Source organism: Corylus avellana, chromosome 4, assembly GCF_965113065.1.
Source record: "Corylus avellana chromosome 4, dhCorAvel1.hap1.2, whole genome shotgun sequence".
Taxonomy (NCBI): Eukaryota; Viridiplantae; Streptophyta; class Magnoliopsida; order Fagales; family Betulaceae; genus Corylus; species Corylus avellana.
The window spans coordinates 21,372,496-21,389,087 of record NC_142493.1 but is presented as its reverse complement, the minus strand read 5'-3'; the positions used below and the strand labels follow the sequence as shown (position 1 = coordinate 21,389,087).

General features: G+C 36.0%; 1 protein-coding gene across 1 annotated transcript; it reads right to left on the bottom strand.

Annotated features, from left to right (window-relative positions):
• Positions 1-9,042: 9,042 nt before the first annotated feature.
• On the bottom strand, positions 9,043-9,927 carry LOC148586438 (uncharacterized). The gene has a single exon (XM_088515638.1). The coding sequence runs from the start codon at positions 9,925-9,927 to the stop codon at positions 9,043-9,045; it is 885 nt and encodes a 294-aa protein (XP_088371764.1).
• Positions 9,928-16,592: the final 6,665 nt, after the last annotated feature.

Here is a 16,592-nt window from a genome sequence, read left to right as displayed (position 1 = left end):
AAGGGGTAAACTGCATTTTTTCCTTTCTTTTGGGTTAAGGAGCATAGAGCAAGATCAATCAAACAACATACCCATTGGTCATATAAATTGAAACATTTACTTGTCTCTCCTCCCCATGCCCATCTGCAAACAATCCATGCCTAAGATGTGGTGCTAACCAATCAAGGCATTGAGTCATCTCTTTGATTGTTTTCTTTAGATGGAGATTTGGCCATGGGGTGGCTTGAGCCACTCCTTTTTAATTTTTTTTTAATGTTTTTAATTAATTAATATTTTTAGTATTTAAGCTTTTTAATATATATTTTTTTTAAAAAATTAATGCACATGTGGCCATGTGTCATCGTTTCCATTGACCACGCGAATTTCTGTTAAATTTCGGATAGAATGTTGGACGGAGAGACCATTTCGGTTTTTGGATACAAACGAGGTACCATCTTTGATATGAAATGAAACCGAGGGAAAAAATAATAATAATAATAAAGTCTTTAAACCACCAGGGGTGATGAGTGTTTAACCCTAATAAAAAATATAAACTAGAGTGTGAATACAATTATTTAGTGGAATCAATTTTAATTAAATAGTAACTTGTGGCAATCGTCCCCGAGAGGTAGTTCAATTGGCTGGGACCACACTTAATGAAGTGGAGGTCACTAGTTCGAATCTCCCTCCTCCCTCTTTGTGCGGACATGTCAAAAAAAAAAAAAAAAAAAAAAAAAAAAAACTTGTGGCAATCATGAGATGACAAAAGGTCATTAGCCTATTTGAGGCTAGCTTTTATTTTTCTTTTAGATCCCTTTCCAAACTGATGTAAATTAATGATTGGCAGCTTCTACTGTATTGGGCTACTTGTTTTAAGTTGTTAAAACATGGGCCTTTATCATGTGGTTTGGAATTTTGACAAATAGCTCATTAAGTTTTAAAAAATCATTAATTCCTCCCCTAAATAAGTAAAACAAAAACAAATTAGCCAATGCCATTAGAAAAGTTAACAAAATCTATTAATGAGTTGACCGCTCACATGGTCTTCGTGGTAGTTTGGCTACCCCCTCTAATAAGCATATCTAGGGTGGGATTGGTCACCCCCAAATGGCAAAAAGAAAAAAAAAAATTGAGGGGTGACCAAACTACTCCCAATGACCATAGAGTGGTTTGACCACCTTATCCTTATATATCTGGCTTGATTTGTGATGATGTGGCATATTAACAGATTCTATTAACCTTTTTAATAACATAAGAGACTACTTTGTTTTCTTACCCTAACGAGTGATTAAATCACTTTTCAATTTTTAATGAGCTATTTACCAAAACTCAAAATCACAAGAACAAAAAAATTAATTTTATCTTTTTTTTTTTTTTTTTTAAAAAAAAAAGGTTCGTCAAAGTCAAATATGAAAGTCAACTGGATACATGCTTTCTCAGTCCCCACCATCACATATGGTGGAATCACCACCCGAGCTTCTAGAAGCTGACCCGAGACCTTTAATATATATATATATAAATCCATTTTATAAAAGAAGATCACGAGCTGAATTCTATTCACTTTGGGTTATGATAATCTACATTAGGAATAATGGCAAAAAGTTCGTTAGTGTTCCTACTTGCAATCGTTATATATTGAATTCTGTGTCGCCGTCAATCCAATTAGCAAATAGATCATATTTTCATTTATTTATCTGGCAATATAGTTTAGAGAGAAATGTTATGCGTTTTTTTTAGTGTTCTCTTCATCTTACATGAATATCGTTTTATAAAAAATAAAAAATTTATCTCACAAGTTCCTCATATTTTTTTTTAGAAAATAATATTCACGTAAGATGAGAAGAACACTAAGAGAACTCTACTTTAAATTTGGACAAAAATGCATCATGTAAACTATGAAATAGATATAAGCTTAGTGATATCCGATACTCCACTTTGTTAGGGAAAAAGTAATTTAATTATCAGGATTACATGATAATATCCAAATCCAGGACGGTTGGATGGAAGCAAAGCAACAATAATGGCAACTCAGAAAATGCAATAATGGCAACTCCATCTCTTTATCTTTGGCAATAAATTATTTTTATGGGAAAGTCCACATAACCCCCTCAAACTACCACTCAATTGATAATGTCCCACTCAAACTTTCAATTGTGACAATGTCCCTCTCAAACTACCAAAAATTGTCAATGTTCCCCCAATGACGAAATTACCCTCAGTAAATTATTATTATTTTTTTTTAAAAAAAAAACTTCTAGAAAAATCCTAAAACTAACAAAAAATAATCCAAACGTTGGCCTTTCTTTTAAAAAATCAATTTTATAAGAAAAAATTTTAAAAAATTTCGTTTTTTTTTTTTAAATATAATTTTATTTAAATAAAAATTTACATTTAAAAAAATAAAATTTTCGTTTAATAAAATGAAATTTTTTGTTTTTTTTTTAAAAAACTAAATAAAAAAATAAGTTTTTTTAAATAAAAATTTCCGTTTTAAAAAAAAAAAATTTGTTTTAAAAAAATTGTTTTTAAAAAAAATATTATTTTAAATTAAAATTTTTCGTTTTTTAAAAGAATCAATCTTTTTTTGAATTTATAGGGGTATTTTTGTCTTATTGAGAAATTTATAGGAGCATTTTTGTCTTATTGCTAGTCTTAGGGGGGACATTGACAATGTTTTGGTAATTTGGAAGGGATATCGTAGGAAACATTGTCAATTGGGTGGTAGTTTGAGGGGGGTATGTGGACTTTATCCTTATTTTTATCTATTTGAAATGAAATCGGTAATATTTATTTTAATTAAGATTTAAAAATTAGAACATTAAACGGTGCACGTAATAATTAATATCATATTAGTTCATTTAAAAAACACGTGCAAACATTATTGACATCATTTACCATAACTTTTAAGTTATGCACGAGAGTGAGAATATATATATATATATATGTTGTGCAAATTTACAATGTATTGTAGTTAATGAAGGGAAAATGTAATTATATATATGAGTACTAGTTTCGAAAAATAAAAACAAAAATTAAAACAAAAAAAATAAACACATTAAAATTAAAAAACACTTATAATTTAATTTATAAAAAAGTGAATATAAAAAAATAGAAAACAAATAAAAAAGACTTAAATTAAAAAAATATAAATGAAAAATCAATCCATGTGGTTGTTCTAAATTAAAAATCCATCTGTGTGATATAAAAATAATAATAATTCAGAGATTATTGGAGATATCCCAAAATAACAATTTAGTCTTTGTAATCAAATTCCGTCAAAATACTTGACGGATTTCAATAGTGTATCACGTCATCACTAGTAGAATGATGATATATGTTAATCTTAATTAAAAATATAAAAGTCATTTAAAAAAAATAAAAAAACAAATTTTGAGGGTTGCTGCCAACCATTTGGGGAGGGGGTGGCCAGCAAGCCACCCCTAGAGGTGGGTAGGGGTGGCTCGCCGCCACCCTTAAGGTGTGGGTGGCCTTTGGGCCACCCTTGACCTAGTTGGGGGATGGCCGCGTGCCATCCTCAGCCACCTTTTGGGTGGCTGAGGATGGCGCGCGGCCACCCCCATGGCTAAACAGCCACCCTTAGGGCATGGGGTGGCATGCGAGCCACCACAGGGTGGTCGGGGGGTGGCTGTGTGCCACCCCATGAGTCAGGGGGTGGCTGGTTGTCCACCCATCTATATATTTATATTTTTTGTTTTAATTTTTTATTTGGGGGTATTTATGTATTTTAATGATATTTAACGTCTAAAAATTCATGACGAAACTTGTTCAACAAGTACAATATCACAAATAAATACATAATAATTTTTTTATTCAAACTTGCTCCAAAGATCAATGAATCTCTGTTTTCGCTAAATGATGAGTAGCATACTTGCCACTTTATGGCACTATTATGGCTCACTGCATGTCAATCAAAATTTCTAATATCATTCATATTCAATAATGTTAAACACCAATTAACTAAACATATAAATTATGCAGGAAAGTTAGGAAACTATCTCATCAAGATTGATAGTCAATTACTTACTTTTATATATTTTGATAACATTATTTTTTGGAAAATTACAATTTACCCCTCCAAAGTTGTTAGCGATTTGCAATTCGACCTCCAAAGTTTCAATTTTTTTCAATTCAGGCATTCCGTCAGTCAAAACGGCTTTGACTGACGGAACAATGATCACATATGACGCACGTGATCACTTTATGCATTTTAGTACTGAAAATACCCCCATCAACGTTACCACCCTCACGCACGCCCTAGCCTACTTAACTCATGCCTAACCCATCTGACCCACGCCCAACCCAACCCAACCCAACCAATGTTTAAGGTTTAGTTACTTTAAACAACAAATAAACTAGTCAAAGCAAAAGCACGAGTTGAAGAAGCAGCTAACTCACGATAGAAAGGGACGCGACAGAGGAGAACTCACCTCCTCGACAACCACTCGACAACCTGCGCGACAACCACTTGAGAACCATCCAAACTTTGAACTTTTGCGCATTTGTTTACGACGAGGTAAGTTTTTGCCCTTTTGGATTCGTTTATTCGCATGAAACTGTGTAGTAGAAAACTAGGGTTTTTGGTAATTTGGGGTTTTTGTGAGAGGGGTTTTTCTTTGGTTATCCCTTAGTCTGTGATGTTGATTTATTGTTAACAAAAGTTGTTTTGTATTGTATTTAGATTTATTGCGAAGAGAAAGAGAAATGATGGAGTATACCTTAAGTTCTGGAGCTTCATCTTCACCGCAGAGGCTTTGCTACTGTGAGCGGCCGATGGTTGTAACAACAGCTCAAATAGAGAACAATTTCGGGAGGAGGTTCGTGGGTTGCAAAAATTACAAGGCAAGTTTTATGTTTATGATGAGTGTTGCGAAAATTTAGGCAAGTTCTTCAGACACGTAATTTCTTGTTTAGGGTTCTAATTTTCGTTGTGGGTTCTTTAGGGTTTAGGATGAGTATTGATAATTTCTTATTTTAATTTCTTGTTTATGGTTTTAATTTTTGTTGTTGGTTATGTGTTTAGGATGAGTACTGATAATTAGGGTTTAGGGTTATGGTTGTGAGTTCTTTGTTTAGGATGTGCTATAATATCGTTTGGGAAATTTGTGGGGAAGAGTGCTTTGAATCTACGCACATGAGTGGTTTCAACATGTCATACTTCTTGCGCATGGCTTTTATTATCAATATATAAGAGCATCCAGAAGGTTTATGCATTTTAAAATTTTATGTGTAATGGTTTTCGAACCTGATGCTTGTGTAATGGTTTTTCACCATTTAGCTATCAAATTTTATGTGTAATGGTTTTTCAACTACACTATCGAATTTTATCATATTCGATAGTGTAGTTGAAAAAAAAAAAAAGATTCTGAAAAAACTTCACCTTTTAGCTATTTTAAATGTAAAATTTGTTACACATGAATTCTAACCATTATGTTATATAAATAAGACCGTAATTAAAGTTCCAACTATTATGTACTCGCGACTTTAATTTTGAGTGAAAACCCTAATTAAAAGGGAATGTCATTAACTGCTTTTGTCACTAGAAACTAATATTTTATGTGTTTAGATTGGTGATTAATATTTGTTTACTAGTTTACAAATCAACCGAGATTGTTGTTACATTGAATGGATTGATCAAGAGCTATGTGCGAAATGTAAAAGGGTTGGAACTTGGTTTTGGCGAAAGCATCAAAAATTGTTGTCAAAAGCAAAACAGTGTGAAGACATGGTTGAAGTTGAAGTCAGTAAGGTGAAGGTAGAAATGGAGAGAGAAAATCTATGTGTGAAGGTAGAAATGGATAAAGAAATTGCTCGGTATCAGAAGGAAGTAGAGATTGGGGAGATCAAACTCCATGCAGTTAAGAAGAATTACCAAACAATTCTTGTGTGTTCCTGGGTAATTTGTTTAAGTGTCACTTTCGTTTTGTTGTTTGGATACACTCCAAGTGGTCCTTATGAATGCAAGCTTGGCCGTATGAAATTGAACTGAGGTGTATGTAATTTTGAGATCACATTGTAGTTTTTGATATTTATGTGTCATTTTGGGAGCACAATGTGTTACTTTGTTCAGGGTTTAGGGAGCACAATGTGGTATTTTGTACTTATGTAATTGTGGGAGCACAATGTCGTATGTTGTAGAGCCGTGTAATTCTAGAAGCTTATTTGAAATGTAATGTAGTTTTTAATGAAGTTATTAGTTGTTATATGAATGTAATTTCCTGTTTTATGTAAACATGAATTGAGTGTATGCCATGCCTTTAACCATAAAGTCACTTGGTATATTGAGTTGGAATTTTTACCTTTAAAAAAAAAAAAATTATCATTACAGCTGATGCACCTTATTACAAAATTCTCCTATGCACTTATAATTTAAATGGGTGATATAATGACGATTTACCAGAGAATTATAATGCTCGTGCCTGATAATTCCAATACCGACTTGCAAATTATCAAAAAGGAAAACCTATACCCTAAAAAAGAAATCAAGGTATATGAAAATCTATACCCTTCTGTAACGATTTTATGAAAGACATATATGAAATACAATCTAAGTAGCTTCACATCATAAACAAAAAAAAAAAAAAAAAAAGCTGCAGCAGGTAACTAAGCCTGTAACATATTCACAAATTCCATACAAAATATATCCATATTCCCTACCTACTTCCAACCAGGTAAAAAGTTATCCATACACATTACCAACTTCCAACCACATATATTGTTATCCATACACATTACAAATGAAAATCACAAATATTGTTATCCATACACATTACCAACTTCCAGAGACACTAACAATTTAACAAAAAATGTAACATAGCAAAACAACAAAAAACACATAAGACTAATTGTCTTTAGGGCTTCAATCTTGGATTCAACCGTTTTATCTTGGCTTCCATAATTTGAATACCCTTTTCTTTTCTTTTTTTTGAGAAAATCAATACCCTTTTCTATTGTTATCACAATGTGTTTTCCTTTCAACTTTGCAATAGTATCAGACTTTTTTGCAGCACCAGTACTTACAGCTGTAGCACTAGTAGGTGCAACTATACCACTAATGCCCGCACCACCTCTACCTGCACCACTTCTGCTTCCACCACCTCTCACTACGAAACTTCTGCCTCCACCTCGAAATCTGCCCCCCCCCAGTTTTAGCCCCTCTAGGTCCACCACCCATAGTTTTCTGTCCAGTTTCATCACCTCTAGTTTTAGGCCCTGTACGTGAAGGTTGAGTTGCAGCAGGGACCTCTTCAGTGAAGTCAATATATACAGAAGCCATTGTAGGTGTACTACGAAAAATACCTCTAACCCTATCAGATGTACGAGTTTTTGATGCAGGACCTCATGTGACCATTACAAGAATTTCTATATCTTATGTACCTTCCATCCTGCCCCATGCTGGAGGTAAGATAATTCCTGCCCCAGGTTCAAATGGGGCGAGATCGCTATATTGGCCTTCAACAGGTGGAGGTCTTACTCTTCTTTCAAGTCCAAATCCAGGGGGAGGTGTGTGCTCTCTTTTATAAACAAGACTGGGGATTACAAATCCACGTGGAGCATGTGTAGGCTGAACTTTCCCCTTACCCTTCTACAAAAACAACAAATGAAACAAAATAAAATAAATAAGTAGTAGATGGTAGCAAATATGTTATCTATCATCTTAGGGTTTAGGTGAATAAATGTACAAAGTAAAGAGGGCTAGCATATAGTTAAGTACCTTGAGTATGGTGCATGCTTGTGGACCAGTGATTGATCCAGACGCTGTATTCTTGTTGTTCAAGTCTTCCTTATTCTTAATAAGACTAATATATATATATATATATATATATATATATATATATATATATATATATATATATATATATATATATATATATTATAAAGTAATAAAAATAGCAAATGCGTGGGTATGAGAAAACCTAAAATTAAAACATCCTTGCTAAGTACCTTTAATACAGTTGATGACTGGCTGGGACCACCACTGCCACTATTTTTCACCTTCTTAGCTTTCTGCTAACATCAAATGTACCAATTGTCAGTCTAAAAATTTACCTACAAACCCTAAAAAAGTGGCAATACAAGCGCCCAAAAATGTCCACCTTGCACACAACTCGTGCCTTGCTTTTACCCGTAGTTCGAGCATTGGACCCAACACTTTGTGATTGCATAAAAAATGACACAAAATATTAGTATATTCATACGAAGTCTAAAACAAGCCAGTTAAAACCAAGGTTATCTATTAAGGACGATTTAATAGGGTTCAGTAACACTTACACTTACTGTAGGGGGTATTAAGCTGACTTCCTGACAATTGATTCAGTGGACAGCTCCTTTTATTGTGACCCTAACTAGTACACTTCTCACATCTCATCCTTGCTCCATATTTACTCATTCGGTTTGGATTTTTGGGGTCTCTCAGTAGAACCCCTCTTTCTTAATCTCTTTGGTCTCCCGGGGGCCACTCTAATTCTAGGTGGTTCCAAATGATCACGTCTGGTCTTTATCCATTGCTCCTCACTAGGTATTGGGTAAATTATTATTGCATATGCCTTCTTGTACATCTCGATTGTGTAGCATTTATCAACATAGTCCTTGGGATTCCCACAATCATAGAGTACAGCAGCAAATGCATGGGGACAGGGGATTCCAGTGATTTCCCATTGCCTGCAACCACATTATCTTCTACGTAGGTCTACCACATACTATTTGTTGTTGGGAGCAGTAACCTCAAACATTCCATCACCAGCATAGATTGCAATGCAATCCATTGCGCCTAACCCAATTGCCTCCAAGTTTTGCACAATTCTAGGGTATAACCTACCAGTCAATTTCTCAATCCCATCTCTTTTAGCCTGATATCCTCTCAACAACGTTTTCCTTATCATCTCCAACAATGTCAAAATAGGCTTGTCACGAGCCTTGAGGATGTATGAGTTGAAACACTCACATATATTGTTCACCAGCAACTCACACCTTAGAGATTCATTAAACCAAGCCCGAGACCACCCACTGGGGTCAATCTTATTCAAGTACTTGTATGCATCCTTTCTAAGTTTCTTCAATTCTTCCAAGATCAGACATAAGGGTTTCCAAAAACCATGTCCAAGAGTCTTTGGTCTTAGCTTCGACAACAGCAAATGCAATTGGATACATATTGTTATTCTCATCCCTTCCAACTGCAGCTAATAGTTGTCCCTTGAATGGCCATTTCAAGAAGCATCCATTTACCCTTATAACATGCCTACAACCATTCAGAAATCGCTTCTTCATTGCAGCAAGAGAAAAATATAGTCTTCCAAATTTTGGAAGCACATTTGGGTTTGGTCTGTCAACCTTCATCATCACATAGCTTCCCTTATTAGTTTGTCTTAATGTCTCGCAATAATCCCACAGATGATTATATTGGTCTTCAAGCTTCCCATATATTTTTTGACATGCCTTGATCCTAGCCATGTACATTATACTTGGAGTTACATCCACTTTCCACTTTTCCTTCACTTCGTGTTGTATGACATTCAAGGGCATATTGGGCTGAATTCGGAACTTCTCAATCAACTTGTTGGATATCCAAGTTGAGTTCACAATGGAGATCTTGTATTGCCTACCACATACATGTTTAGACTGCATATATCTTATCTGAAATGTTTGTTCATCAGAAACCTGCCTTGCATATACTCGGTACTGACACTTGTCATCCTTACACACAACGATAGACTTTATTCTTTCATTCTTTTTGAACCTAATTTCCTTGCCTCTCAAAAGATTGTACTCTTTAACAGCTTCTCTAAATGTTTGTATGTCTGGGAAAGTCATGCTGAGATGCAGCATTGGGTTAACTAGGTTCATTCGGTGAAATTCGGGAGTTTTTGTAGATAAAACTTCAGCTTCCTCATCACTATTTAGTGGTGACTCCAGTATGTCACTGTTAGCCATTTCAGAGTTTGTATCATCATCATCTACTTCAAATTTTTTCTTATTCTTAAGCCCACTTTCGGACCTAACAGAATAATCAGTTGGATGGCCTCATCATGGTTCCCATCTTCTTCATCATCTTCATGTACATCACATGTTTCTTCCTCATCACCCTTACTCTCATTATCACCATCATCATCATCAGTGGTTCCATCTTCACTAGTTCCATCTCCAGTGGCTCTAATTCTAGTATCGCCTAAGTCAAGATCTACATCAAATAAATCATCACCATCATTGAGTTTGTCCTTCCATTGTAATCAACCCTCCCCTCCTCTTCATCATCATCCTCTTCTTCGTATTCCTCAACATCACCCTGACCTTCTCCAAAACACACAACATATAAATGTACAATAAATTGCGCTTTATGGTAGCAAATCATGAACAATACGTCGTCATCAAAGCTTATTAAATGCAAACCACCCATTAACGTCTTATCAGGTTCTCTAAAGTACATTAGATCGCCCGCCTTGTATTCGTAGTCTTTACAAATATCTTCAAGTTTAAAAAGAAAAAAAAAAAAAAGTTATCAAGATCATATCCTTCTCCATGAACAGTAACTTCTTCACCCATGTACTTACAACCAGAACTCCTGTCGAATCTACCCTCATAACTAACCTCGAACACCAGCTTCAAAGACATCCTACAAAATTAATGAATAAAATATATGACAAGCAACTTTAAATACCTTTACAAATATAATTACTGCTTAAGAATTAAGTTATGCAAATCTAAACTAAAACTAAAAATAGATGTAAATATTTTGGAAGCAAGACAACCAGGTGATAATTCAAATATTTTTTAGGGTTAGGGTTTAGCTTTCTTAATCACCCACTTGATATTCGGATCGTAGTTTGGACTTATGTGGCAGAAAAAAACTAATTACTCATGCTAGAAATATAAAAACTTTTGATTTCAACTCTATGCACCGTTAATGCCTTTTATGTTTTAAAAGGGTTATACATTTTTACCACTAAAAAATGCTACGGTACAACAAAAGCTCCACCCCTAAAAAAATGAAATTGTTTGTGTTTTAAGAAAGAGTAATATTACCCGTTAGTCCGTTTTATACATTCTACATGTGTTAATGTGACAATCACATTGAAGTGCCATATCAACCATAAAATTATTTGCATTCAAAGATAATTGGTGATCAACCACCAGATCCCACTAAACCCTAAACCCTTTTATTTGTATACATTCCATATGTTCATTTGTCACTTTATCAAAATCAAAATGAACAGAACGATTTAAACTTTTTTTTTAGAACTATTATGCCATTTACAACATATATGTTATGAAAAGGGCATCAAATTAGAAATAAGAAGTGAAACATATATGAATAATGAATTCCAGCGAACACCCCATTAATAGACACAAAATTTGATATAGAACTAAATAATAAATAGAAAAAAAATCATGTAAGATAATTTACATTAGAATTTGACTTGTTACATACAAAAATTAGGTTTATGGAGAATCGACACAATATTACTAAGATGAGAAACTTCATCTGCCTAATACAAATGCTTTCGATAGTCTTGCGCACCACAATAACAAGATAAATTTACAATGCTATTAAAAAGTGAACACTGAGTATACTCCAATTTACCGAAAACCCAAGTTTCATGGTAAGCCAGTTAAAAATCTCTATCCAACAAGATTATACACTTTGGGAACTACTTTTGTTTACATGACAACATTATACATTTTGGGAACCACTTTTGTTCCAACAAAAACAACCAATTTCACCCAGTGTCACAATAAATCCAAATACAATACAAAACAACTTTTGTTAACAATAAATCAACATCACAGACTAAGGGATAACCAAAGAAAAACCCCCTTCACGAAAACCCCAAATTACCAAAAATCCTAGTTTTTTACTACACAGTTCAGTGCGAATATACGAATCCAAAAGGGCAAAAACTTACCTCGTCGTACACAAATGCGCAAAAGTTCAAAGTTTGGGTGGTTCAAGAGTGGTTGTCGCGCAAGTTGTCGAGGAGGTGGGTTCTCCTCTGTCGCATCCCTTTCTATATGAGTCAGCAGCTTCGTCAACTCGTGCTTCTGCTTTGACTTGTTTATTTGTTGTTCAAAGTAACTAAACCCTAAACATTGGTTTGGTTTGGTTGGGTTGGGTTGGGTTGGGCATGGGTCAGATGGGTTAGGCATAAGTTAAGTCGGCTAGGGCGTACGTGACGGTGGTAATGTTGATGGGGTGCTTTGACTTGTTTATTTGTTGTTTAAAGTAACTAAACCCTAAACATTGGTTTGGTTGGGTTGGGTTGGGTTGGGTTGGGCATGGATCAGATGGGTTAGGCATAAGTTAAGTCGGCTAGGGCGTACGTGACGGTGGTAATGTTGATGGGGGTATTTTCGGTACTAAAACGCATAAAGTGACCACGTGCATCGCACGTGATCACTGTTCCGTCAGTCAAAGCCGCTTTGACTGACGGAATGCCTGAATTGAAAAAAATTGAAACTTTAGGGTGGTGGATTGCAAAAATTGAAATTTTGGAGGTCGAATTGCAAATTGCTGACAACTTTTGGGGGGGGGGGGGGGTAAACTGTAATTTTCTTATTATTTTTTGATCTATCCATTCAAATAACTAGCTAGAAATCATAAAGATCGTAATCTTTTACATTTTGTATGAATGGATAAGTTAAATTAGTGATATATTGGGTTATTGTCGTAAAAGTCAAAAAATGTTACAACGCTCTACAGAGATAATGTTTAAAATACAATTAGGAACTTCGTCAATAATGACTTGTTCCACACTACGGGATAATGTTTCATTCGCCAGTCGATGAGCTGCACCATTGAGATGTCACCTAACATGGATAACCTTCCAGTTTTGCAGACAATTAAGCAATTCTTGAGCCTTCTCAATAAGATGACGGTAGTGGCTCCAATTTCTCCCATCGTTAGCCTGCAACACTTGGAGGGCATTGCCCTTCAGAACCACCCTACACTGGAAAAAAATAGAGGTTTAGTGATGGTTTAGGGCTAAAAACCTTTACTACAAAAGTAGTGACGGTTCCAAAGGGTTGTTAAACAAGGGTAGAGAAATGGGAAAAGGTTTCGGTTTAGGCAAAACCGAAACTAATTAGTGATGGTTTTTAAAAAAACCATCATTAATATATTTTATATATATATATATATATATATATATATATAATTTTTTCCACTTATTTATCGATTTCTTTTTTCATTTTTTACATTTCATTTTTATTTTTATTTTCATTTTAATGTCGATCAGATCCAGATCTCCTTCTTCTTCTCCTCATTCTTCTTTTTCTTCTTATTTTCTCCTTCTTCTCCCTCTCTTTTCTCGATCTCTCTCTGTAGACGCTGGCATCAATCTCTCTGTTGGGCTTCTTCTTCATGTGATATTGGCTCTTGCGGCTTGCAATCCAAAAATGGCACGCACAAAATCAACCATGGATTCCAAGGAGGTAGCACAAAACTTCGCTTCTAGAATGGGCTTAGATTCACAAACATCCATTGTCCTCTTGATTGCTTTGGCTTGGGAAAAATGTTGAGGAACCACCAAATGAATGGCTGCCAATAGAAAAATGCAAGAAAAAAAAGGTGATCAGTAGATCCAGTTAGAAAAATAAAAGAAGACGAAAGAAAAAAAGAAGAAGGAAGAAACGTGAAATTGGATGATAGTATGTTAAACTTTTAAACCCAAAAAAAGATTCAAATTAGAAAGGAGAGTTGAATCTGTGTTCAAAATTCAAAATTTGAAATTGGTGTCGGTTGAACAGTCAACCGACAAACCAACACCATTTTTAATTTAGTGTCAGTTGAATAGTAAACCAGCACTATTATTAGTGTGTGTTCAACCGACACCATTTTAATTTGGTGTTGGTTCAACAGAAACCGACACGTTATAGTGTCGGTTTCTTAAACCGACATAATCCAAACTGTCACTAAAACGGTTTTTTTTTTTTTTTAAGTGCTGTGAAACCCTAACTCCTAACTCAACTTAATGGCCCTTAATGATGTAGTCTTTTGGCACTACCAAAGTCGCCAACACCTATCCCTTGCCATCTCTAACAACCACCTCAATACCCATCTTCCTTCTACTATTATCCACAGCCGCATCTCAATTTATTTTAACAAAACCGTTCTTGGGGGCTTCCCATCGGACGTCATCGGTATTAACCCTCTCAATTGGGCCATCTTTCTGAGAGTTAACTAATTGGAATGCCTCTAGAGACTCCGAGGCACACCTGATTACAATGGAATAACATTTTTCTCATAAACAAGGGCATTCCGCCGAAGCCATAACATTCTAGCCACAACCACCATGAGCTCTATATCTTCCTTCCCCAAAAGTTGAAGGAGTTCCTCCTATATAAAGGGTCCCGTGGTTTCTACCTCAACTCCACAAGTAGGGCATAATGGATCCTATGTAATCTTCCATCGAAACAAATTTGTTTTGGTGGCTAGAGCATTGCGACATACTCTCCACATAAATACCTTCATGACATTAGGTGTGTTCATCTGCCAAATTTGTTTCCACATAGAGCTCTGTTGTCCCGTGCGAGAGCATTCCCCTTTGTTCGATAAAAGTAACTCATGTTGAAGATGATATGCACTCCTCACAATGAACTCTCCATGTGTACTAGCATTCCTATTCGGCACGTCATTACTAGTGATAATGCCAATAGGAATTTGGCATATAGTCTCAACCGTATCCACTTCAAATAGTTATAGTAGCCTATTAGTTTGCCATTCATTGGAGGTCCAATCAATGATTTCCTTAACATGCGCCTCCTTATCAATCTCAGTTCTTGGATGTAGCCTACCTAGATCTTTATTCCAAGGTAGCCACTTGTTGGGCGGTCTTGGACCTTTCTCAACCCCAAAAGCTAGCTCAAGAGGTGAGGCTTTTCCTTACACTTATAAAGTGACCGCCAGCCCCTTCCACAACCGATGTAGAATAGCCTCAACAATCTCCCCCTCACACATCGGGCCTTGGGTTGGAGTAGCGACAACTCATTTCTCCCGTGGACTGTTGGGCCGAGACTTGTTGATAAACCTGGGCTCTGATACTAGTGTTGGGTGGTCTTGAGCCTCTCTCAACCCCAAAAGGTAGCTTAAGAGATGAGACTTTCCCTCACACTTATAAAGTGACCACCAGCCCTTTCCACAATCGATGTGGGATAACCCCAACAATCTCCCCCTCAAACATCGGGCCCTAGGTCGGAGCAGCGACAACCCGTTTCTTTCGTGGACTGTTGGGCCGAGACTTGTTGATAAACCTGAGCTCTGATACCAATGTTAGGTGTTCTTGGGCTTCTCTCAACCTCAAAAGCTAGCTTAAGAGGTGATGCTTTCCCTCACACTTATAAATAGACCACCAGCCCCTTCCACAACTGATGTGGGATAACCCCAACACGACTTATCTTCCTAAATACGAATCTGACTTTCGTTCCCCACTTTCCATTGTAACCCCTCCACAAGAAGCTCCCGAGCCGATCAGATGCTTCTCCAGACATAAGACAAATGCCGACCCAACTTAGCATTAAGAAACGTACCTTGATGAAAATATTTAGCTTTAAAGATCTTAGCATCTAGAGAATTGGGATTCTGAAGAATACGCCAACATTGTTTCGCTAATAAGGCTTTGTTAAAACATTCCAGGTCGCGAAATCCCATCCCTCCGTGACTTTTGGAGCCTCCCATCTTCTCCCATTTAATCCAAAGGATTTTCGAATCTTGCTCATAGTGGCTCCACCAATATTGTTGCATCATGGCATTGATCTCCCTAATTTTGTTCTTCGGTAGAAGGAAAATGCTCATGGTATATGTAGGAATGGCTTGGGCCATAGCTTTTAGTAAAATTGCTTTCCATGCCTGAGAAGGAATTTATTCTTCTAATTGTAAATACAACTCCAAACTTTCTCTTTGACAAAAGAGAACGCCATCCTACTGGACCGTCCAACAATAGCAGGCAAACCCAAATATTTCTCAAAATTATTTGTTGTCTGTACACCTTAAGCTAGCAAAATTTGATGTCTAGCTCCCGCCCTCCTGTTCTGGCTAAAAAAGATTGAGGTTTTTTCTTTATTTAGCTGTTGCCCAGACGCTTGTTCATATCTGCCGAGCACATTCTGTCGTGACCATTCATCTAAGTTTGCCTTACAGAAAAGAAGACTATCATACGCAAAGAACAAGTGATTATCCCGGACCCTTCCTTCAGCAATCAGGACACTTGTAATCTCCTTCTTTCTCTTAGCCGATTACAGTATCATACTTAGGGCCTCTGTACACATTATGAACAAATAAGGCGATAAGGAATCACCTTGGCGGATTCCGCATGAGGGATTAATAAGACCATTCAGACTCCCATTGACCAAAATTGAGTATGAAACTGAACTGATGCACTTCAAGATCAATTAAACCTATCTATTTGTAAAGCCCAACCACCTCATTACCCTTTATACAAAACTTCATTCAACCCGATCATATGCCTTGCTTATGTCAAGTTTCAGAGCCATAAAACCCTTCTTCCCTTTCATTCGAGTCTTCATAGTGTGCAAAATCTCATAAGCAGCACCACATTGTCAGTAATTTGTCTCACTGCAACAAATGCGCTCTGATTTGGAGAGAT

Bases quoted from the DNA above. Each gene is read 5' to 3' on its own strand.
- LOC148586438 (XM_088515638.1), bottom strand. From the start codon at position 9,927: ATGGCTAACAGTGACATACTGGAGTCACCACTAAATAGTGATGAGGAA.